Source organism: Silurus aristotelis (genome assembly GCF_946808225.1).
Source record: "Silurus aristotelis genome assembly, chromosome: 1".
NCBI lineage: Eukaryota > Metazoa > Chordata > Actinopteri > Siluriformes > Siluridae > Silurus > Silurus aristotelis.
In genome coordinates this window covers 40,512,641-40,537,165 of record NC_139574.1, presented here as the reverse complement: position 1 = coordinate 40,537,165, position 24,525 = coordinate 40,512,641, and the positions used below count along the sequence as shown (strand labels likewise).

The window sequence follows — 24,525 nt, the reverse complement described above, 5'->3', positions numbered from 1 at the left end:
AGCACAGTAATGTGATGAATGTAAATACTGTTATGTTTGCATCATTATGTTATAAAACACATATTATCCCATTAAGTTCGGAGCATGCGCAGAAAGAACCGGAGACATGACTGCACAGCGTTTTTTACTCGTTTACTCTGCACACTGCAAACACACCCACATGCAGCACGAGAGTGCCCTCTAATGGCTATCAGATATTATAACATTAATGCAAAATCATTACAAATACTGTGCAACGTATGCAACGCAGAAGCCCCGCCTCTCTGGTAGCGTCCGCGTCCCCGATTGGTGCATCAATTTTCCATGACGAACAAATCAATGGAGACCGAGACAGAAGTACACGGCCCAAAGCCACGCCCTCTTTGCCATGGAAACTGGTACACACACCGCCATTTTTCTGGACAGCTGACAATTAAGACTGTGTGTGGGTAATTTTCTTAAAATAAAAAAGAAACTGACTGTAGACTCGAAAAGTTTAAAGATGCTGAACACAGACACAAACAAGTAATTTTTTTTTTACTGTTTATACTTTATTTTTACTAATAATTTTTTCTGTAAAAACACCCCCCCCCAATATATCATCTATACTGTAGAATTGTTCATGTCACATGATTTCGTCACATTTAATTTATGTAAATGTCTGCAAACAAAATCATCCTACAGATAAAGTGCCAATGAACATCGTGTTCTATCTGAACGTTTCTTTTTCTTTTCCAAAGGAACTCTGGTATTGAAAACCAGCTTCTGGCACTTAAAGGTGTGTATAGTTTGAATGTTTCTGCTTTCAGTGTGTAAGACAGTAAAAGCACATTATTACTGCATGATTCATTTCTATCAAATAAACATATAATGTGATTAGTGTGATCTGAGCACCTTTTCATATCATTCTGTTAACTATTGTACAGCCGAAAACACCAGTAAACATCTGGAAATTCAAGAGCTGAAGTGCAAAATGAGAAGTCTCGAGAAAATCATCTGCTTAATGGAGGTACTTTCTTTTGATTTCAAATGCAGACATAATGAAACTTTAAGTGAGAACTGTGACTAAGTGAAACTAAATGCCATTTGTCTTGTCTCTGGTTTTTGTCTTTGAACCTTAACAGAAAAAACTCAAGAACGAGTTGAACAAAGGTAGTACAATAATCTATCTGAGGTTCTGTATATTTTGATGTGTAAAGTATTTGCATTGACAATGTAATAAACTGGTGATTGTCATTGCAGAGACAAAGAGTTCCTTCACTCAAACTGACAATAAGCAGAAAGCTGACAAAGGTATTTAAATGTGACTTGTTGTAAACTATTTTCTGGAGAAGATACAATTCGATCTTAGCATGTGCTAAAGCTAGTATGTACGTTCCCCTTCCAAAAGTATTGGAACAGCGAGGCCAGTTGTTTGTTTTGTATGTAATGAAAAAAGAGTCGACAATGCAAATTTCTTTCACCATCCTAATAACCCTTAATGTTTAACAGTCATGTTTTATGTTCTATAAGGAAATAATATACGTCTCTCTGGAAGGGTGTTTGTCAGTGACAGTTTGAATCTTTGTTCCTTGATGTCTGTCCTGTAATGATAAAAAGAGTGGCTGCAAATTCAGATTAAAATGATGTCTAATAAATAAACAGGCACATAAATCCAGATCGTAATCCAAATACCGTCACCATAAATTGGGCAAAACAATAAAGAGAACGTGGAACTAGAGAAAGATCAACATCTTCCAAAAAACACACACCAAAGGCTTCATGAACAGCAGCAAACAACGTCAGCTGAACCTGTTACTTCACATTGAGCTGTAATTAGGAGTCATTCATGATAGAATGTTAATCAGCCGAAGATCTTAATATGGTCACATTTTTCTTTATCCTACAAAGTGAAGTATAAATTCTGGTTATTGTATATAAAATATAAAATAATACATTTAATGTGTTTGTGTTTGCGTGTATCTGATTTCAAATATCCCATCGCAGGAAATCAAACCCAGACAAACCCGAGAGCAAAGAGAACTGCATCAGACACGTCACAACCCACGACTGCTAAAAGACCTCGAATCGATGCTGCACAGCACAAACACAACAAAACACAATCCCTCATCGCTTGTGCACTGGAAACTCTTCATGATGCCAGTTATGATTTATTATCTACTAACTGGGTTTCTGCACTACTTAAAGGGAGAGGTAAACTTCCTGGTCTGACAGATGAGGAAAAATCGGTCACATCTGTGTTTTGTGTAAACAAGGTCAGTTATTATCTTCTGTTTTATTTAGTGTGCACAAAATTCAAACAACTTTATTGTTTAGCTGTGGATTTGAGTTTTCTCATTTGTAAAAGTTCATTTAGTGCCCTGATGTTGTTAAAATGAGCAGTAAATTTGGTTTGTGGTGTAAAAACGTTTACTCCAGGTTTTGGTTTAAACAAAGCCTAGTAGTTTTCCTACACATCTAATAGTTTTATATACATGATTTGAGTACATGTTTGATTTAGTTGGATATTGGATGATCCTTTTCTTCTGCTTCATTTAGTCTTTAGCGGAGACGTTTCTGACAGTCATCATGGACAAGATCAAGGCAGAGAAAAAGTCTATGTCACATAACGTCCTGCAGTTTCTCTGTCGGGTTTATGTAGTCTTATGTCAGCAGAGAGGAGACACTCATAAAGTGCACGCCCTCGCCTACAGACTTCTTAAAGAAGGTGAGATTATATTGACATTTCATTACATATCTACTAAAAATGATTCAGACAATGATACAAAGAAGCAAAATGTGTCTTGTTCTTGGTTTTGTATTTCTCTCTATACAGTGTATTTTACGTCTGTGGTATTGTTTTGTTTCCTTTGCAGACTTTCCTGAAGCCCCTAAATTAATAATGGTCATGGTGACAGCATGGCCATGTGTTTTTTCCTATGACGGCCCTTTATGCAGAGCCATACACATCGTGACCAAAATGAAAGCGGACGGAGACATTTTATGCTTGCTCAGCAAATATCTGCACTGGGATAGGGTAAGTAGCTGATTCTTATCAACACAGTCATCAGAACAGTCAACAACTACAACAGTCAACAACTAGTTTTGATTCCCAAGTCTCAGTGTAATCTAGTGGAGCTAATTCGTTTTTTTGCTTCACAATTTGTGTTACAAGTCACTATTTAAGGATATTATTCTTTGTATTAGTGTGAGTTAATGCTGATGACCATTTGCAGAGAATGCCTCAGACTGCACTTCTCTTAAAGAGAAAAAAACACGACTGTAAATGACATTTCTTAATGACACTGCTGATGACAAAAGCCTCAAACTGCATACTCATGTACTATTCTAGAGCATTATTTACCCCTGCTACTGTCTGATACATAAACCCTATAGTAAAGTGTGCTACTTCACATGTCTATTTAAAAATCTGTCATTCAGAGGTCATTTTCTAGAACTCCTCCTTATATTAGTGTTAATAAATGGAGTTATAACCATAAAGAGCAGAATGCACAGTTAGAGCACAACCTCCCTGTTCTAAAGATCTGCAATTGTGATTGGTTGTGACCTTTCCATCATCACCATATTATTGTAAACATCTTTTTAATGAACTGAAGAAAAGATGTTTTCTCTGCCAGGTTCCTCCTGGAAACATCTGCAGCACCATCACCAGCACACTGAACGCTCTTCTGGAAGACAAACGTCTGACATTCCAGAAAAGCCGCTGGTATGGTGATGATCTCTGTCCTACCGCCTGGGACTACGTATTCAGTCTGGATCTTCTTTGTGCACAACTGGGCTGGATGTGGACCGACACCCATGTTATTCGGTACTGAATGCAAAACCGCGTCATCGTGTTTAATTCCCAGCTTTTTAGTTTCAAAAATAATAATCATTTGATAGATTGCAGTCCTACAAATGTGAGACTCATATGAGACAGTGTGTGTCTCAATAATCAAGTGGCTGAAATTTTTGCCATTCTTGTTGCATGAACTCACAATTGGTCAATCAGTTACTGCTACAAACACTTAATATATCCAATTTTTTATTTAATAGAAAAAGAGTTTGGTTGATCTTGAACACTTGGCTGTTGGAAACACAAACAAAGCGAAGGCAGTTTAGAAACGTCTCTGTTGCAGCAGTTATCAGGCTACTTGGTAAGTTTACTGTAAATCCTGTTTTGGAGCACATTATTTCTGGATTTTTCAGTTTTTCACTCATGGTCTTTGTCCTTCTCAAACAGGGCGACTTGGCCAACAAGGCCTTAAGGAGAACCTGGCAGCATCAGTGGAAAATCTGACAAAACGCATTATTGAGTTTGGGACACAAAAAGACTTGGAAGGTACTGTATTACTAAATCATCAAATCTTTATCAATCTTTATCTTTATTCTATAAATTTTAGTTTTCTATTATAAAGAAAGTGCTTCAGTAAGTTCTAATTTTATCATGTATCTTGTGTGCAGATATGCCGTGGGAGGTGCAGCTGTCATTAATCTATGCCAGTCATGATCTTGCACCCAGCAACCCCAAAGCCACTCTCAAGACTTTGCAATTATGGCAGCAAAAGTTCACAAAGCCCGTTCCCCCAGCCGTCACCAAGTGCATTAGTCAGATCAGCTTCCTGTCGTCCAAAAAAAAGCCAAATAATCTTTTATAGATTCTAATTATAGAAATGTATGTCTTTATAAATAAATAAATTAAATATATAATAGATCTGCACAGCGTTATTGGTCATCATTTATAATTTAAATATTATAATAATAAATTGATAGGGAGTCTACTGAGAGGCCAACAGCAATACTTAAGGAACTACAGGAAGTTCTGGCAGGTACTGCACTCCTTGCATGTGACCATCATCTCCTGTATTCTGTACAAGTCTTGGCTGTCTGGTAGGAGGTAAGAAGGAAGCTGTTTCTTACAGAGAATAATATTCAATTCTGTCTGTATTGTCAAGAGATTCATTAGGTTCCCTGGTGGTCAAGTGGTTAGGATGCGGCGCTCTCACCGCTGCGGCCCGGGTTCGATCCCTGGTCAGGGAACCAACCCCAGCCATTAGGGTTGCACAAGCCTTAGTGCCGGTCCCAAGCCCGGATAAATGGGGAGGGTTGCGTTAGGAAGGGCATCCAGCGTAAAAACATGTGCCAAATCAAACATGTGGATGATCTGCTGTGGCGACCCCTAACGGGAAAAGCCAAAAGAAAGTTTTTTATGATGTACACATTTTTTTCTAAGTTCAGCATCTTTGGATGATGTAAAGCCCAAAGTGTGTTGTTTCAAAAGAGATGTAAATTGTGTATGTAGCACACTGTTGTCAGGAACTTTTACCATTGAAAGTCAGGAAGGTCATTTTCAGCTGTGAGGCCCAAAAGTGGGGCTGAAACCAAACAGGGTTCAAGAAACCGGGTTTATTTTCATATAAGTAACAGTATTTAGTTCAGTAAACTTAAGTTGATTTAAAGGAGAATTCAGTGCTGTTTAGTTCAGTAAAATCTTCATTTAATCCAAAACTATTCGATTCATTACGTTCAATTATCCTCAAATTTATATTTTTACATTCAATAAAAACAAATCATCCAGTTTTCATTGATGTTTATTTAGTGAATAATGCATTTAATAAACAATTGGTTTCACTCAGAATAACGTTTCATTTTTTAATAAGTAAAAATGTGTTTTTTATAAAACTCATCTGAAGCATATAGATAAAAATGCACCAGTTGGTTAAAAGAAAACATTTAAAAGTAAAACATTTCTTCCAGCTCATAAATCCTATAAAACATGCAGCATTAAACATGAACTTCCAGCAGATGAACATCTCATAATACTGTCTGGAAGTGAGAAATGTACAGGTTGTTTTTACTCCATACACATGAACTTACTTTAATCAGAAACACAATCATACTCCAAATCAATTAATCAATAAAGTCAATAAAAGAATCCCAAACTGCTGTGTGTCTTGTCCTCGCTATTAATGACGTCATTAGAGCTCCACTACTTCTAATTACCTGCTGTGACAGTGAGCTCTAATACACATCAGACTGCCACCTACTGGTCATTTATGATTCTGCAACATTCATAGAGTCACTCCGGTCAACTTCCGGTTCTCAACTCGGATTCACTCGCTTTATACACAGTTTACAGCCGTTTTTATCTTATTTATGACTGTAATATCGCTCTTCTCTCAGGAACAACAGAAAAGCTGTGAAGACATGATATTTTATCCGCTCTTTACCTCTGTAATGTGCGCATGCGCATAGTCCGGTTAAGAGAGACCGGGTTACGTCACAGACAGAGGGCGGGGCATCTCCCTGTGACGTCACAGTAAGGCAACGTCTATAATTGGGAACGCGTCTCTGTTTCTCTCATTTCCGAGGTTTTTGCTTGTGAGTAAAGAGGCATAAACATGGAGCTCTTCAGAAGGTTGAGAAAGTTTTTTCAAAGCAGAAGAACAAAGAAAACTAAGCAGATTGCTGAAATAAAGGAGAAGCTTGAACACATGGAGAAAGTAGAGAAAGACTTGGATGCATTTTCTCTTCTAATGATAGAGAAGTTAACAGAAGAGAAAGAAGAGAAAGCCATTCTGCTACAGACGGTGCAAAAGCTGGAGGCTACTTTGGCTTCTGAGCGAAAGCAGCAGGAACAGGACATAACTGAGAGAAGCCAGAGCTGGACGAGAGAACAACAACAACTGGAGGAACGTGTTGCTCAGCTTGAGGCCACTTTGCATCAGACCACCATGGAGCTCCAGTCTTCCCTGAAAATCCATGAGGAACTGGAGAAAACTGGAGAATGTGAGAGAGAGAGCTGGACGAGAGAGCAAAAGAAAGTGGAGGAACATGTTGTTCAGCTTGAGGTAAATTTGGAACAAACCTCCATGGAGCCCCAGGATACTCAGAATTACTGTGAGAAAGTGAAAAATAGTGCAAAGCAGGAGAGAGATTATTTGATCAGAGAGAAAGAGCGACTGGAAGAACGTGTTGCTCAGTTTGAGCCCACGTTGGATTTTGAGGAAAAACAAGAGGACGAAAGAGAGGAAACTAAACTTGACATTGAGGAGAGGAACAACTTACAGCTTCAGACCAACAGGGGGCTCCAGGATACCCAGAATCTCTGTGAGGAAGAAAAGAAGACTTCAGAGAATAAAACAGAACATTATATGAGGGTCCGAGAGCGATGGGAGGAAATTGTTGCTCAGCTGAGACAAAAAAACCTTCAAAAGAAAAGGAGAAATAGAAAAAAAAGAAGACGACAAGAGAAACAGAGAGTCTGAACACTTTTACTACAGCGAGACACAATAAACACTAATAAATAAATAAAGATTTTGAATTTCAATCATGTCTAATGTCTCTTCATCACAGAGAGCATTCAATGATGATATTTTTTTTCTTGAAATCCACTTTAGTAAATTCAGTGATGTTTGATGTCCTTAAAGAAAAGGAATTTGACAGAAACTGAAGTTGAGGTATTTTCTTGCAGCTTTGGTGCTTTGTTCATTTTGAGCTCTGAAAGCAATATAGCTGACAGTTAATGTGGGGCAGAACCTGATTCACTTAAACATCTGTACTTTATAATTAATCGCATGGATTGGCACAAGAAAGTGGATGATCTTTCAGCAGTTATTCTGACAGGGTTAACACTGGATTCACCTCACAACACCTGAACACTACTGCTGGATGGAGCAGCGGGTGCGTGCACGAGCGGCGGTTGGTGAATGGAGGGTGGAGCCGGGGGGAAACGAGCGGTGAGAAGCAGATCTGTGGCTGATGGGACTAATCAGTGTGTGTTCCTGTCTGATGAACTGTTCTGTATTGGTCCTGTTTACTTCAATAGTAAGGAATGTAGACCTGAGATCCTGATTATTGGTCTTTTATTACCCATAAGGCAGTGGTTTTTAACCTTTTTTGAGGCGTGACTCATTGTTTACATGAAGAAAACACAGTGCATGTAGGGGTACGGCCATGGGCGTAAATTTCATTTAACAGTAAGGGGGGGACAATGAATATAAAATTTCTCATGAGCAAATTTCAAAGGGGGACACAAATAATACAGTCAAATTGTACTTACAGTATAAAGACACAGTGTCCCCACAGTGAAAAACTTTGTTTCTATCATTATTATTAGCATGGAGACTGCGTCAATTACAATGGTAATTCAAACTGCTTTACATAAATAAAGTAAAACTATCATACAAAAAAATAATCACAACAATAAAAACAAGGAATTATAAAAAGGGTTAAACATTTTTTTTTTACAAATTAAAACATTTAAGAACAGAATAGAAACTGATTATAAAAATACAGTGGGGTCAGTTCGGATGTAGCACAGTGCTCATTTAGTAAATGCACAGATAAACAATATGCTAATTGTGTGTTAATGTTAACATTATACCAAGTCGTCCCAAATAAAACACTGCATGGGAAACGGCTTTGGTGTGTAAGTGTCAGTGCACTATGCTACAAGCTATTGTAAACAAGCTAACGTTCACTACATAAGTCATATTTTAATCTCTAATAGAGCAGATTCATGGAAAATTACATCGCTAATCAGCATTTTTGCCGCAACTAATTTATGAATGAGTCTGCATCAATTACATTAAAGAGAAACCCTTTATTTAAGGTGAAAAAAATCCTCTAGTTAATGGAGTTGAACATTAATTGAGGCGCAGACACACACCTGACTCGTGTGTGTAGAGAAGGTGAGATGAACTGGGAAAGCAGGCAGTGGGTCAAACCACAGTGAGGAAGGAGAGGGGGGGACTCAACTGTTTCTAAATGCAGTTTTTGCGTAGTTTTTTTTCTACTTAAACAATTATTTTAGTTATACATACATATATTTTTCATATAATAGAGAATACATATAATAGAGAGTGCGGTTTTTTAAATATTTTTGGGGGGGATTCGGGATTTACGCCAATGGGTGGCCAGAATGTTCCTACTCTGTTCCTGGGTAAGTTTCAGGGGTTCACCTCAGTCAGCTTCATCTGGTCATTTATGATTCTACAACATTCATAGAGTCACTCGGGTCAACTTCTGGATTGTGCGTAATCTTCCCTCTGTAATCTGTACATGCGCAAAGTGAGTGTGTGTGTGTGTGTGTGAGAGAGAGATAAAGAGAAAGAGAGAGAGAGAAATAAAGTGAGTGACATGATGATGTCACAGGCAGAGGGCGGGGCATCTAGGTGTGATGTCACAGTGTGACACGTCTATATAATTCAAAGCGTGCTTTTGTTTCTCATTTGTGAATTCACCAATTGTAAGTAAAGAGACAATAAAATTGACAACCACCAAACAAACAAACAGCAGCAAGAAGCAGCAGCGATTAGCAGCAACTAAAAAAACATTAAAAATTCTCTTCTATTGAACATTTATTCATACAGGTACCTGGTAAGTCGTCTAAATAATTATGGTAGAATATTGTAGATTATTTAGTAGAAGACTCTAAAAGTACAAAGTCATTATTTAGCGACATTAGCATGGGTAACTAGTCGGCTAGCTAAGATTAGCTTTTATAGTTTAGCTTTTTAAATTAATCCAACAAATTGACCTAATAATTAGTATAGATCTTATTAGATACAATGAAGTAGCCTAATTTAACCTATTTAGCCCATATTTTAATAAAACTCATGTAACCTGTTTACTCCAAGTATAATTAACATAATATACTAATAAATAGAGTAGAATAGGGTCAGACTGGGACTACAATTTTAATAATCCTTGCAGCCGTGGCATGTTTTATCTGTTGTGGAATTCCTTGTCATTGTTTAGACGATACGTACAGCTCCCAGTGTATAAAATTACAGGTGAAGAGTCTTCTACAGAAAACATCTCCACAGATATGGATCAAAACATCTATGTGGATTTGGATGGAGGGATTATGGCCCTAGTCGATGAAAAAAAATGACTGTAACAAACGTTTCCTTATAACTAAAATCACTAAACCCTTTCTACGCTTTAATTCTGATTCTTTGATAATATCGTATATAAATCATGTTGTTGTTGTGTGTATTTTATGCTGTGTGCAGGAACATGGCAGCTGGTGAACAAAGGAGGCTTCTGCAAGGTATGCTTCTGCATCAAGGCACGTGTGCGCACATCGAAGCATGTGCTGAGGGGTATCGCTTCAACTTTCTCACCTCTAGAGCTACCTGCGATGCTTGTTTTTTCCTTGTTCTTCTAAAGCACCGCCTGTGGTGCCTGGAGCAGCCCACCTGTCCTTTAGGTAAACGGTGCCATCATTTACCCCGTAAATGGTTCAGGTTTCCTCCAGAAAAGGACGAATTTGTTTGGGAAACTGATGCGGACCCGTTCAGACCGGTGATCGACATTCTGCACCATGCTGACATGTTCTCCCAAGATGGAATGTGGCTAGATTCCATCCAGAACTCTGTCTATGATCTTCCTGCAGGACTTCAGCTGATCACCCATATCTTTCATGTGCGTAGGGTTATTACCCTTGCCCAATCGTTTGGAGTTCCTGCACGCTCGCTGGGTGCTCCGAGCACTCACAGTTTTCTCTTCACGGACTTCGTCATGCAAAGCACCTTTGTAACGTACTACACCATCACCTTCTGTGGCTATGTTCTATGGACAACTGAACCAGCGAAACATCGTGATTGGAATTGTCGTCCTATCCTTTGTCGCAAATGTCACACAATCAGGACAGACTCAATGGTATTCTCATCGAGACGTCACGGTGCTGGTTTGAGGTTTCACGATGAGGTGTGGTCTGCACTGAAGTCTCACAGTTCTATAACTGCTCTCCTGCCACACTGGATCAGACGGCTATCACCCATTCCAGTAAAAAAAAAAGAAAAAAAGAGAGAAAAAAAAGGCAAGGACATCAAGGACAGGAACTGAAATCTAAACCTCTCCATGTCCAATAATAATTAATAAAATCAATAAAAATCTAAAATATGAAATCACTTGTTTATTGAAGTGTTCGACATCATTTAAATCCTGATTCTAAATTAGTGTTTCTCAACTGGAGGATGCTTTTAAGCTGAATAATTAAAATCCACATGATAAACTTTTGGGAAAATGTGACAAAAGTAAAATGGCACAATTATTAAAAGACCATGTTTTTTGTCTTCCTTTCAAACGCCGTATGACCTCCTCATGGATTCTTGCATCTTGTTGATATCCCTCTTGTGGGGCAGGGGGCTGTGGCTCGGGGTCATAATGCTGAGGGGGAGGAAGGTCAGGAGGGAGAGGGAAACTGGTCCTCAGTGCCACATTGTGCAAAACACCACACACCCTGATAATCTTACACACTTTTTCCGGGTGGTATAGAAATCTGCCAGCTGAGACATCCAGAGCTCCACATCTGCATTTAAGGAGGTGAGGAGCATCTGAGGGGTGAAGCCTCTGTCACCTGTCATATTATAGACTACATCAGGACAATGTTTACAATTTCTACATGTTGTTAAAGTCACCAAGAAGCCAGACAGGCATTATGACACTCAGGTGCAGATACCAGACCTTTAGCATGAGATTTAATAGAATTATATTATATCTAAAGAAGGACTTTTTGAAAAAGTTGATTATATATTATTTAATATATATTATATATATATTTATATAAAGTATTTCCCTGTCTGCCATTTCTTACTAGGAACAACCTGTTGTCATTAACCCCAGAGTGGTGAGGACCTGTATTTGGATGGGGATGGCATGGTTCTGGTGTGTTTCCCTCTGTAGTACTGGACCCAATTCAGCACATAGATCCAGGAGCACAGCTGTAGGAATCTAAATCAGCTTATTAGCCAGTCATCATCCAGGCCAAAAAATCATCATGGTCCCTGGAGACTCGTTCTCTCCTTAATCTTCCATTGGCACCGCAGCATTTATGATTTATTCCAGCTCATTATGGAAAGATAAAATAAACTGATATTTGGTCCTGTGCCATGAACATAAAAGCAATAATAGCTACAGAAAAGCTCCTGCTTCCCTCTGTAGCGGGTATTTAAATCCCATTTAAAATGCTTTCAGTGATTCTACATTCTGTTTCTATGAAGTGTTTCAACAGTTTGCATGTTAATTGGCTGTATGGTGCATTAAAGTGCATGTGAATTATGTGAATTTATGAACCACATCTGGCTGGAAAAGACAAGTGTCCAAATACTTTTGACCACACAGTTTGTATCAGCTGAAAAGCAGCAGCTTCAGATCAGTCGCGTTTCCACTGGGATTCAACTCTGAAATATTACTTTTGATTTGTATTATATGAAATATTTTATATTATATATTTGATATTATTTGTTTGGACTTTTCTTTCCTCAGCATCACTTGGATTTTCCTCCTGTAGCTCCGAGAGACGCCGTGTTCCAGGTGGAGGATGAAGAGCCTCTGCCGGGATGAAACGAACTGTACGACCCCTGGAACGGTGAGTTTCTGAGCTTTATGGATTTTATTTTCTTTAAAACACAGAGTTTATCATTTATTATAATTATAATTATTATTAATCATCGGTACCTGAGTGAAGAGGGGAAAAGCGATGTTCCTCATTTTGTATTTACTCCTGATCATTAGCATAAAGATCACAGACTTGCAGGAAAAAGTGGTTACATTTCTCTAAAATAAATAAAGAATGATAATAAAGAGTGATAATATTTCCATAAATGTTGCAGTGAGCAGAAATTGACCTTTCGGCTAATGGTGTAGGAGACATCATCATTAGCCTCATGCTAGCCAGGTTTGCTAGCGCTGCTTTTGTGTTTATTTTATTAGAAACATCTACTTTTTGACTAAAAGATGAATAAAGCTATATTTAATAAGATAACATAAGTTACATTAGTACATAAGTTTACTTATAGTTAACTAAAAATCTGTGTAGTGTATGACTGAGTTGTTCCTCTGTGTGCTTCAGTAACTGCTGTTAAACTGAGAGGAAAGAAAAATGGGTTCAGTTCAGCAGAAATGAACTGATAAACAGTGTTAGGAAAAGACAAAGTGTTCGAATATTTACTCAAATATAAATTGTGATAACATGTTAAAATGTTTTTAATGGTTTAATAGAGGATTTATTCAGGTTTAAACACACAAGCTGGTGGTGAAGGTAATATTGATTATAGATTCCTTTCACAAGACGTGTCTCACTGTGTGTTTGTCTCTTCAGACACAAGAAGACGGAGACAGGATACAGCATCAGTCTCCTCCAAGCAGCTCGTCCCCTGTGAGGACTCGGTCTCCTCCAAGCAGCTCGTCTCCTACCAGTCATGAGCCTCACATAGAGATGAATACAGAGCACATTGTGTTTGAACAGCTTTATGTTATAGGTTACAGAGGGATTTCTGTCCAACACCAGGGGATCAGGAGAAGAAGGAAAAAGATGAAGAGATTAAGAGGAAGAAGATGAAGAGAAGATGTTATGGACTCGTCTCTGAGCAACAGTTTAAAGTCTCATCTCATTCGTTCCTGTTCAGTATCTCACCTCAGGTCTGGGGAAATCAAAGATTCCTGTAGATGATGTGTTGTGTATACAGTAGAACATCAGCTGTAGGAGAACCAGGGAATAATTGACCAAACAAGGATTTAAATATTAAGATTTAGCAGAAAGGAGAAAGTTGTTTTTGCTGTGAACTGATCAAATCTCACACTAGGGCACTTTGTATTTGTGGAAGTGGTGTTACGAATCTCACGTGTAAACATTTGAATTGTTTTTATGCCTCGTTAGTCTTAAAACTAACATTTATAGAACTGACTAATAGAAAGTGTTTTTTTTTTCATGGATCACCTCAAATCAGTGTTACATTCATTGTGTGTGTATAATGATGGCATGTCAGTTATAAGGGTGATGGAGGAAAAGTCAAATCCAAATGAAGTTTGTCACTTTTTTGTTTCTTGTCATTATTTGTTGTCCTCCCCATGTGCTGCTGTACACAGGTGAACAGAGACGTCCATTCCACACCAAACTTTTTACAGAAATCACCAAATCTTGATTTTAATACTGCTGAGATGATTTTATAGGAGTTTAGTTTCTTATTTTAATACCGATATAAAAATCCCATACATATTATGGTGTAGTCGTGGACCAGTTGAGAAAACACTAAGTGCTTGTAAAAAAACTGGCGGCAGATCAAAATCAATCACATCTTTTATTAATGTTTTTTCTTTTTTAAATACATTTTTGGACCTGATTGTATTCAATAAAAAATATGTATTAAAGTTAATTTACCTTGTGATTAATTTACCAGATTATTTTATCCTTATGATAATTTCTTGCTTACAAACATCTTAAGTCGATAATTATGATTGAAGAATGACAAGAGACTATAAATACTACCATGTGTTTAAGTAAAACATCTGTTTGTGTTCAGAGAAGGTAAGTATAATGAATAATCTAAGGGAAATTAAATAAAGTCTTGTTAAAAGTGCAGTGTTGTCAGGAAACAGAAGGAAGTGAGGCCAGGTAGCATGAATGAATGATATCTTTTCTAATAGCTCATAACACACATCTGACACGCGCTAATCACGTGTTCTCTCATTCTCTATTTTCAATGCACTTCTACTCCCCCTAATGGTCACTTTAAGTACAACACAACAACAGGTCAGCACATGCAGTACAAACTAATTACACCTCAAATTAAACCCCACAAATTTTTTATCAAAATCACATTCCAAACTGCAAACACGTGTTTTCTATTAAATAATATAATTATAAATATTTTAATACCCTACTGTGTCTAAACACAGGAGCACTACAGGAACTAGTGTAGGGTTTACAATCACACACCACTTCGCTTGTCTTAACACCACCCGTTTTCAGCTTCCGCGTCTGCATTTGAATCATTGAAGCCCCGCCTCTTTTGTGACGTCGGTATCTCTGATAGCGCCCTGGACTCGCTTTTATTGTCATGACAACTTTGTTGTGCTGCTGTTCAACACAAACATTTACTGACCACAGCAATGAAGCGCAAACAAACAGCTGAAATGTTTTTAATTGTTTTTAGTGATAAGCGTCAATGTGTTGAACAATCCGCTCTCCAAGACACCAAAAAAGATTTTTCAGCCAGAAAGAGCGACTTTCAGAAGAAAGAAGGAGAAATAATGACAGATAATAAGACGGGTAACAGCTTTTATTTTGTAAATACATTTAACGTTGCCAAGTGCAGAGATAAAAAAGGCAACATCAGAAGGCCAATGAATGCCTACATGGTTTGGGCGAGGAAACAGCGGCCCATCTTTTCCAAGGCCAATCCAAATAGCAGCTCTGCAGAGATCAGCATGCAGCTTGGGATCCAGTGGAACAAACTGAGTGAAGAACAGAAGAAACCCTACTACACTGAATCATGGAGGCTTAAACAGGAACACGAACAGTTGTTTCCTGGTAGGTGAACTTTCTTTATAGACAAATGACAAAATAACAAAACAAACGCATCAATTCTGACACTTTTATTGTTTTTATGTTGCTTCTTACTCTTTAAATTCTTCTTTTCTATCATGTAGATTGGGTTTATAAACCGCTTTCAAAGAAGGGAAGGAGAAAAGGCAGTTTGCAGAGTAGTGACTCACAGAGGAGACCTGATCATCAACCAAACCACCACATAGTCATGAACATGCCAGAAGAAGTACCAGTCCATGACCTCGTGCCTGAAGTTAGTGATCAGTTCCCCGGCCTTAGCCACCAAGAACTGCTGTCTCCTAAAAACTTCTGCTTTGATCCTCCTCTTTTCCCTTCTGTTTCTGAGTCGACTTTCTGCCAGACCAAGTGAGTTAGTAAACTGCATTGGAACAGTTTCAGAAGAATGACATGCAAATGAAGTTTTACTCTGCATCTTAAATAATCGCCATAATCGCCACTCATTTACTTTAATATGCAGCTAAAATTGTGCACTTCTGTTTACAGCACCTGCTATGGGTCTGAGTGTACAAGCAGTGAGGTTCAGCTCGAGGACGAGGAGGAAATCACTTTGCTCAACAACGACATCTTTTCCATTTTAAATGAGGATTGTGACTTTTTTAACCAGTCTGGAGCCCAGAATCATACTGAAGACCCCCACAACAGCACAGAGATCCTGGATTCTGTACCAGCTTTTGATGTCGACAGCTTCGAGGATCTGTTGAAGCAACTTGAAGAGATGGAAAATGATTCAGGAATAGAGGAAGATGGTGAAATACGAACATTTCATGTACTTTAGTCTGCATGTTGTTTCACCATCTTCATTTTATATTGAATTTCAATTTAAAGTTTTATTTAAATAAAGATTTTGAATTTCAATCATGTCTAATGTCTCTTCATCACAGAGAGCATTCAATCACTTCATTTTCTTTCCTCAAGTCCACTTTAGTAAATTCAGTGATGTTTGATGTTCATTAACCCTCTGCAGTCTGAATTGCCTCCGGCGCCCAATCGTGCTTTTTTTCAGATGCCAGCAAAAAGAGCTTAAACTGTTTGGCCATATTTTATCAAACATGTCAAAGTAATACATCATTTAAATCTGTAAAGGGTCTGCTTTCATTTGTGTATGCTCACTATATAAACAAAACGTATTTTTTTTAAATGAATAAAATAGTCAGGGTGCGCCATCTGTCGCCTTTGTTGTTGTTTTTTTTATTGAATACAAAAGTATATAAGCAACAAAGATAAATATACATTTACAGTGTAGATAAGTATTACAGGCTCAACACAGTATAACTAATAAATTGTTAAGAAAAGATAAAGAAAATAAATAGATAGAAATCTGAAATTATAATTTACATGAACTTAAATAGTGAGTAAAAGACAAAAAATAATAAAAAAAAAGATAAATATTAGGGTCAGTATCACAATTAATTAAATGATGTCAATAAATAAAGCAGCTTCACAGCACTCTGCACTTTCATCTTATTGAGGGCCTTGGAAAAACATTTGAAGTCATTTTTTAATATAATAAGTAGTGTGAGGGGGGGGGAATTAAAGAATCTACATTTATGAATGAAATATTTTGCTAATATTACAATGTTATTAGGCAAAAAGAATGAACACAACAGTCTTCAGGTACTCCAAATAAAATATGATGTAAAGGAAAAACAAAACTATCAACAACCACCTCTTTTTCTATCAACCAGTCCTGAATTGACATCCAGAAGAGTTTGTAGAAATTGCAGAAGAGAAAGATCTGATCCGTGTCTTCAGAATGGCTTTCACAAAAGGAACAGGGGACAATTTCTATATTAAATTTCTGATTTAGGAATTTGTAAGAAGGATAAATCTCATTTAAAATTCTGAAGTGTATTTCTTTAGCTTTAGGAGGAACAGGAGGAACATCTCATCAGCATCTTTATGCCAGAAGGTATTGCATTAACAACAGTGAAAAACTCTTCCGGGTGACAGGCAAAGCCATGTTTCAAAGTAAAAGCATTATAGTCTAAAATGTGACCCTGTTCATCCATTAGATCTCTTACTGACCATATACTTCTGTTTAACCAATTCTTATAGCATAAAGATCTGTTCCTCTGCAATATATATTTGTTGTTCCAAACTGAAGCATTATGAGGTGTAAAATTGTGTGTATGTGGCAATTTCCAAAATAAGAGTACTAAGAGGGCTTAGTTTCACTGTGAGTTTAGATAAATCAAATCACATTTGAGAAAAAATGTAATTCCACCAAGTTCTTGAAACAAAGCTGATGAAACTGTAAACCAAAAACTCTCTTCTTTACATAGAAACATTTTTAACCATTTAAGTTTTAACAAAATATTCATGTTTTCAAATTTAATTACATTCAAACCACCTTGTTCATAGGATTTTGTAGTGTCTGCTTTTTTTATATAATGGGCTTTGTGCTTCCAAATAAAATTAGAAATTTTTTGGGAGCATATTTTAATGAAATTTGAGGGAGGAGCCAAAGAAAGAGCTTGATAATATTCAACCTTCGTTAGCAAGATTCGGCCAAAAATGGAAATGTCTCTTTGTAACCAGCAATTTAATATTCGGTTTGCTTTTTGCAAGTTATTATCAAAATATTCTTTCGTACTTAATTTCTGGTCTTTGGTAACTATAATGCCTAGATTCTTAGATTCAACTGGAGTCCTGATGCCTTAGAAAAAACATTAACTAATGCGATAGCCAGAGGAATTTGGTCTTTGTCTTTTAAGAACAGTGTAGTATCGTCTGCCAATTGACTAATTGATAAACTTTTAACAAATACTTTGAATTTTTGTACCGTTTGATCATGAATAACTAAAGTAGACAACATATCCGCATCCAAAATGAATAAAAGAGGGGACAGAGGGCATCCCTGCCTTATTCCACGACTAACAGGAAATCTTTGTGATGTACCATAGGGAAGAGAAATAAAACTGTTCATACCTTTATAGATCATTTTTATAATATTGACAAAGTGCTCACCAAAACCAAAGCTTTCTAAAGCTTTAAATAAAAACCTGCGTCAAAGGCTTTCTTAAAGTCTAAGAAAAGAATATATCCATCATCCTCTATCAAGTGATTGTATTCTACCATATCCATTACTAGCCTTACATTATTGTGAATGGATCTTTCTTTAAGAAATCCCGATTGAACCTCATTAACTACTCCATTAAGTCCTTTTTTCAATCGATTGACAAAGACGTGTGTGAAAATTTTATAGTCACTGTTAAGTAAAGTGATTGTGCGGAAATTATCTAAAAATCTATGATCTTTATCTGGTTTGGGGATTAATGTAATCAAGCCTTGACTCATTGTGGGGCCCAATGAACCATCTTCAATAGATTCAATAAGGGCATTAAACAGTAACATTTTCAAATCATTCCAAAAAAATGTATAAAATTTCCTGTAAGGCCGTCAGGACCAGGCGATTGGTTTGATTTGAGTTTCTGTACAGCTAAATCGAGTTCTTCCATACATAATTGTGCATCACAAAGCTCTCTTAATTCATTGTCAATCTTAGGAATAAAATGTATAATTTTTTCAAAAAAGTCATCACACTCCTTTGGAGAAAAATTAGACAAATACAAGTCACTGTAGAAATTATTTATTTCTTTGCTTATTATTTTAGGATCAGTATTTTCAACATCATTTACCATTAGGGAAACAATAATGTTTTTTGATTGCCGTTTGTTTTCTAACCTACAAAAATAGGACTTGCTCTTCTCTCCCTCTTCTATCCACTTGGCTTTTGAGCGAATGTATGCACCTTTAGCTTTTTTAATGTACAAGTTATTCAGTTGTTCGGATTTCGGAGGCCCGTAACACTAACACAAAACTTAAATATCCCTCTGGGTAGGTGTAATTGAGAATTAAATTACTTTTATATTAGAAAACAGGAGATAACTAAGCCGCTTAGTGAGAGCACATGTGTTCAGCCTGCCATCTTGCCGGAACTGAGAGAAAGAAAGACCGGAGGGCGGAGCATCTCTGTGTGACGTCACAGTAGGGCCACTTGTATGTATGAACGCTATTTCTCTCATTTCCTAAGGTTTGTGCGTGTGAGTAAAGAGGCATAAACATGGGGCTCTTCAGAAGGTTTAGAGAAATTTTTCAAACCAGAAGAAAGAAGAAATCTGAGCAGATTGCTGAAATGAAGGAGAAGCTGGAACACATGGAGAAAGTAGTAAAAGATTTGGATCCGATGATAGAGAAGATAACAAAAGAGAAAAAAGAGAAAGTCTTTCTGCTACAGACGGTGCAAAAGCTGAAGACTATTTTGGCTATTGAGCGAAAGCAGCGGGAACAGGATATAACTGAGAGAAGCCAGAGCTGGGCGAGAGAACAAAAACAACTGAAGGAACATGTTGCTCAGCTTGAGGTCACTTTGGAACAGACCTCCATGGAGCTCCAGTCTTTCCTGAAAATCCTTAAGCAAAACCCCACATACTTCCAGAACATCACTAAGCTTCTGTCTTCACTGAACCTCCATGAGGAACAAGAGAAAATTGTAGAACGTGAGAGAAAAAGCTGGGCCAGAGAACAAAAACAACTGCAGGAACGTGTCGCTCAGCTTGAGGCCACATTAAAAAGAAAGAAAGGAAAGAAGGCAAAACTAGACATGGAGATGCGTAATAACTTACAGCTCAAGACCACCAGGTCCCTCCAGGATTCCCTGAAACATTCTGAGGAAAAGAAGTGTGCAGATCATCAGAGTGATCATTTGAGGAGCGACAGAGAGCGACTGGAGAAACGTCTTGCTCTGCTGGTGACCACTTTAAATTTTGAACAAAATAAATTTGAAAAGGAAATAGAGATGATCAAACTAGATATGGAGGAGATGACCAACGTACACTTTCAAACCATCAGAGAGCTGCAGGATTCCCTGAATCATTGTGAGGAAGAGAAAAATTATTTAATGAGAGACAGAGAACGACTGGAGGAACGTGTTGCTCAGCTGGAGGAAACTTTGGAATTTTAACAAAATAAATTTAAGAAAGAAAATAATGAAGGCCAAACTAGACATGGAGGAGATGATCACCTTACAGCTCCAAACCACCAGGATCTCCAGAATTCCCTGATTCACTGTGAGGAAGAGAAGAAGACTGCAAAGGATGAGAGAGATAATTTGATGAAAAATAAATAAAAGGATAAACTAAAGGCCAAATGACAGATCAATCACTTTATACACAACTTCTTCAATAATTCATGAAGAACAGAAAATGGCAGCACTGGAGAGCAAAAAGTCTCTAAGCTCTGGGCAGGTTTAGATTCAGCATATGAGCACATGTTATACATATAATAAAGTAAAAAAAATTGTTTATTGTAATATAAAAAAAAATACATGTTAAAATTGTGTGTTTTTTGTTTTTATTATTAAACTGTTGGACTTCATTTAAATTCAACTAAGAAATAAAATCCACATGATAAAATGTTTGGGAATGTGACAAAAGTAAATGATATTAAAATAAAGGTTAAAAAGTAAAACTAAATAAAAATTCTATTTATTTATTTCAATAACTCCATTCAGTTTGATCAATTCAGTTAAAAAAAGATTTGGTTCAGTAATTTGACTCCTTTGAATCAGTTCAAGTAACTCAGTTCAAAAGAGTTAAATAATAAAGTCCAGAAGAGTCGGTTCACTGGTTTCCACTATTTCCACTATCATACGACACTCAGTCACATGACGCTAATTAAACAGTTCCTCATCGTCATTATCACACAATATGAACAGTTCAGACTCATATACACGTTACTGATCAACCAACACACATCTTTACCTTTTAATACCACAAAACTCACCAGAATCCCATTGTTCAAGATCTGAGTTTGCATTTTCTCTCACGCAATGACATCAGTACACATCTAATTCCATATACAACCATTTTTACACATTACAAACTGTGTACTCACCAAAATCCAAAGAAATAAACACGTAGGTATGTATTTTATCCTCTTTGACTTTATTTTCTTGCTCTGAATTATGCTGCTGCTCATCTCTTCCATACATCATACATTCTTATAGGAAAACCAAGGACCAATTAACATCTGTTTACAGGCTGCATTTGGCCCTGGGACCAGATTTTGGATCCCCCTGAGATAACTAGAGTGCTCATGGAGAAGTTATTTCCAAATCTCCCAAAACACACTGAATTTGAAGATTAATTCAGCAGTTCAGCAGTTCATGCTGAAACCCCTGCAACAGCTGGAGCTCTGTTCTTTATTAAACTCCACCATTTATAACTTCACCTCTAAAACACAATGAAGTTTCAATACTGTAATGTTCATTTGTTGCTGGTTTCACATTCAATTCAATTTTCTTCTTTCATGCGTGTGTATCACAATCACTTCACAAGTTTCTCCTTAAGTTCTTATAAAATTACAATAATTACAATCCAGACCACTCGAAATCATTTACATTGTAGGACGGAGTCTTTATGTTTATTTGTAAATTATTATTATTATATCTAAATATCACTGTAATCACTCTGATCACATGTCCTGCTTTACACATGAGTCCCAAAGCACTTAAAGCACCAACAATAAAATAATATTATTTAATACAAAATTACCTTCAAATATCAATCTAGAAAAATGGCCCTGAATCCTGTATGTACACAAAACAGACAAATGAAGCTCATTTAAAATGATTTCAGTTATTCTACATTCTGTTTATATGAAGTGTTTCCACAGTTTGCATGTTAATTGGCTGGATGGAGCATTTAAGCATTATGCATTTTATGTGAATTTATGAACCACATCTGGCTGGAAAAGACAAGTGTCCAAATACTTATGAAAAGCAGCAGCTTCGGATTCGCGTTTCCACTGGGATTCAACTCTGTAATATTACTTTTGATTTTTATTATATGAAAAATGGTATATTATATATTTGATATTATTTGTTTGGACTTTTCTTTCCTCAGCATCACTTGGATTTTCCTCCTGTAGCTCCGAGAGATGCCGTGTTCCAGGTGGAGGATGAAGACCCTCTGCCGGGATGAAGCGAACTGTATGACCCCTGGAACTGTGAGTTTCTGAGCTTTATGGATTTTATTCTCTTTAAAACACAGAGTTTATCATTTATTATTATTATAATTATTATTATTGAGAAACAAATCACCCATAAAATCCCCAAATAGGTGGAAAGGTGATCAGGACCATCGGAACCGGAGTGAAGAGGGGAAAAGCGATGTTCCTCATTTTATGTTTACTCCTGATCATTAGCATAAAGATCACAGACTTGCAGGAAAAAGTGGATACATTTGTCTAAAATAAATATATATAAGGGTGATGAAGGAAAAGTCAAATGAAGTTTGTCACTTTTTTATTTCTTGTCATTATTTGTTGTCCTCCCCATGTGCTGCTGTACACAGGTGAACAGAGACGTCCATTCCACACCAAACTTTTTACAGAAATCACCAAATCTTGATTTTATTACTGCTAAGATGATTTTATAGGAGTTTAGTTTCTTATTTTAATACCAATATAAAAATCCCATACATATTATGGTGTAGTCGTGGACCAGTTGAGAAAACACTAAGTGCTTGTAAAAAGACTGGCAGCAGATCAAAATCAATCACATCTTTCATTAATGTTTTTTCTTTTTAAATACATTTTTGGACTTGAATGTTTTCTAAAAAAATATGTATTACAGTTAATTTACCTTGTAATTAATTTACCAGATTATTTTATTCTTATGATAATTTCTTACTTACAAACGTCTTGATAAGTAGATGATTATAATTGAAAGATAAACAGAGACTATAAATACTACCATGTGTTTAAGTAAAACATCTGTTTGTGTTCAGAGAAGGTAAGTATAATGAATAATCTAAGGGAAATTTAATAAAGTATTTGTTAAAAGTGCAGTGTTGTCAGGAAACAGAAGGAAATGAGGCCAGGTAGCATAAATGAATGATTTATTTTCTAATAGCTCATAACACACATCTGACACGCGCTAATCACGTGTTCTCTCATTCTCTATTTTCAATGCACTTCTACTCCCCCTAATGGTCACTTTAAGTATAACAACAACAGGTCCCCAAATGCAGTACTAACTAATTAAACCTAAAATTAAACCCCATAATTTTTTATCAAAATCACATTCCAAACTGCAAACACGTGTTTTCTATTAAATAATATAATTCTTAATATTTTAATACCCTACTGTGTCTAAACAGAGGAGCGCTATAGGAACTCGTGTAGGGTTTACAATCACACACCACTTCGCTTGTCTTTACACCACCCGTTTTCAGCTTCCGTGTCTGCATTTGAATCATTGAAGCCCCGCCTCTTTTGTGACGTCGCTATCTCTGATAGCGCCCTGGACTCGCTTTTATTGTCATGACAACTTTGTTGTGCTGCAGTTCAACACAAACATTTACTGACCACAGCAATGAAGCGCAAACAAACAGCCGAAATGTTTTTAATTGTTTTTAGTGATAAGCGTCAATGTTTTGAACAATCCGCTCTCCAAGACAGCAAAAAAGATTTTTCAGCCAGAAAGAGCGACTTTCAGAAGAAAGAAGGAGAAATAATGACAGATAATAAGACGGGTAACAGCTTTTATTTTGTAGATAAATTTAACGTTGCCAAGTGCAGAGATAAAAAAGGCAACATCAGAAGGCCAATGAATGCCTACATGGTTTGGGCGAGGAAACAGAGGCCCATCTTTTCCAAGGCCAATCCAAATAGCAGCTCTGCAGAGATCAGCATGCAGCTTGGGATCCAGTGGAACAAACTGAGTGAAGAACAGAAGAAACCCTACTACACTGAATCATGGAGGCTTAAACAGGAACACGAACAGTTGTTTCCTGGTAGGTGAACTTTCTTTATAGACAAATGGCAAAATAACAAAACAAACGCATCAATTCTGACACTTTTATTGTTTTTATGTTGCTTCTTACTCTTTAAATTCTTCTTTTCTATCATGTAGATTGGGTTTATAAACCGCTTCCAAAGAAGGGAAGGAGAAAAGGCAGTGTGCAGAGTAGTGACTCACAGAGGAGACCTGATCATCAACCAAACCACCACATAGTCATGAACATGCCAGAAGAAGTACCAGTTCATGACCTCGTGCCTGAAGTTAGTGATCAGTTCCCCGGCCTTAGCCACCAAGAATTGCTGTCTCCTAAAGACTTCTGCTTTGATCCTCCTCTTTTCCCTTCTGTTTCTGAGTCGACTTTCTGCCAGACCAAGTGAGTTAGTAAACTGCATTGGAACAGTTT

The 24,525-nt window shown here is 37.0% G+C and overlaps 3 protein-coding genes and 1 long non-coding RNA gene across 4 annotated transcripts in view; 3 read left to right on the top strand and 1 right to left on the bottom strand.

Annotated features, from left to right (window-relative positions):
• Positions 1 to 366: 366 nt before the first annotated feature.
• LOC310731433 (uncharacterized protein) lies at positions 367 to 2,588 on the top strand (the record flags this gene model as incomplete). The annotated part of the gene is made up of 7 exons (XM_083551073.1): positions 367 to 504; positions 720 to 757; positions 906 to 988; positions 1,104 to 1,131; positions 1,222 to 1,272; positions 1,966 to 2,172; positions 2,518 to 2,588. The coding sequence occupies exons 1-7, from the start codon at positions 482 to 484 to the stop codon at positions 2,586 to 2,588; spliced, it is 501 nt and encodes a 166-aa protein (XP_083407199.1). The 5' UTR covers positions 367 to 481.
• Positions 2,589 to 2,649: 61 nt separating this feature from the next.
• LOC310724821 lies at positions 2,650 to 3,641 on the top strand. Its single transcript, XR_014533177.1, has 3 exons — positions 2,650 to 2,686; positions 2,835 to 2,995; positions 3,597 to 3,641. It is a non-coding gene; the product is annotated as an uncharacterized lncRNA (long non-coding RNA).
• A 60-nt stretch (positions 3,642 to 3,701) lies between these two features.
• Positions 3,702 to 4,616, top strand: LOC310731366 (little elongation complex subunit 1-like; the record flags this gene model as incomplete). Its single annotated transcript, XM_083550965.1, has 4 exons — positions 3,702 to 3,787; positions 4,015 to 4,115; positions 4,202 to 4,300; positions 4,423 to 4,616. Exons 1-4 carry the CDS (start codon positions 3,762 to 3,764, stop codon positions 4,614 to 4,616), a joined length of 420 nt encoding a protein of 139 aa, XP_083407091.1. The 5' UTR covers positions 3,702 to 3,761.
• Positions 4,617 to 19,937: 15,321 nt separating this feature from the next.
• LOC310731296 (eukaryotic translation initiation factor 4 gamma 3-like) overlaps positions 19,938 to 24,525 on the bottom strand; it is a gene marked incomplete at both ends in the record, with an annotated part of 10,219 nt that continues 5,631 nt past the window's right edge. Inside the window, one exon of the mRNA XM_083550846.1 lies at positions 19,938 to 20,073. Coding sequence (XP_083406972.1) covers positions 19,938 to 20,073 — 136 coding nt within the window. The remainder of the gene's footprint in view (positions 20,074 to 24,525) is intronic.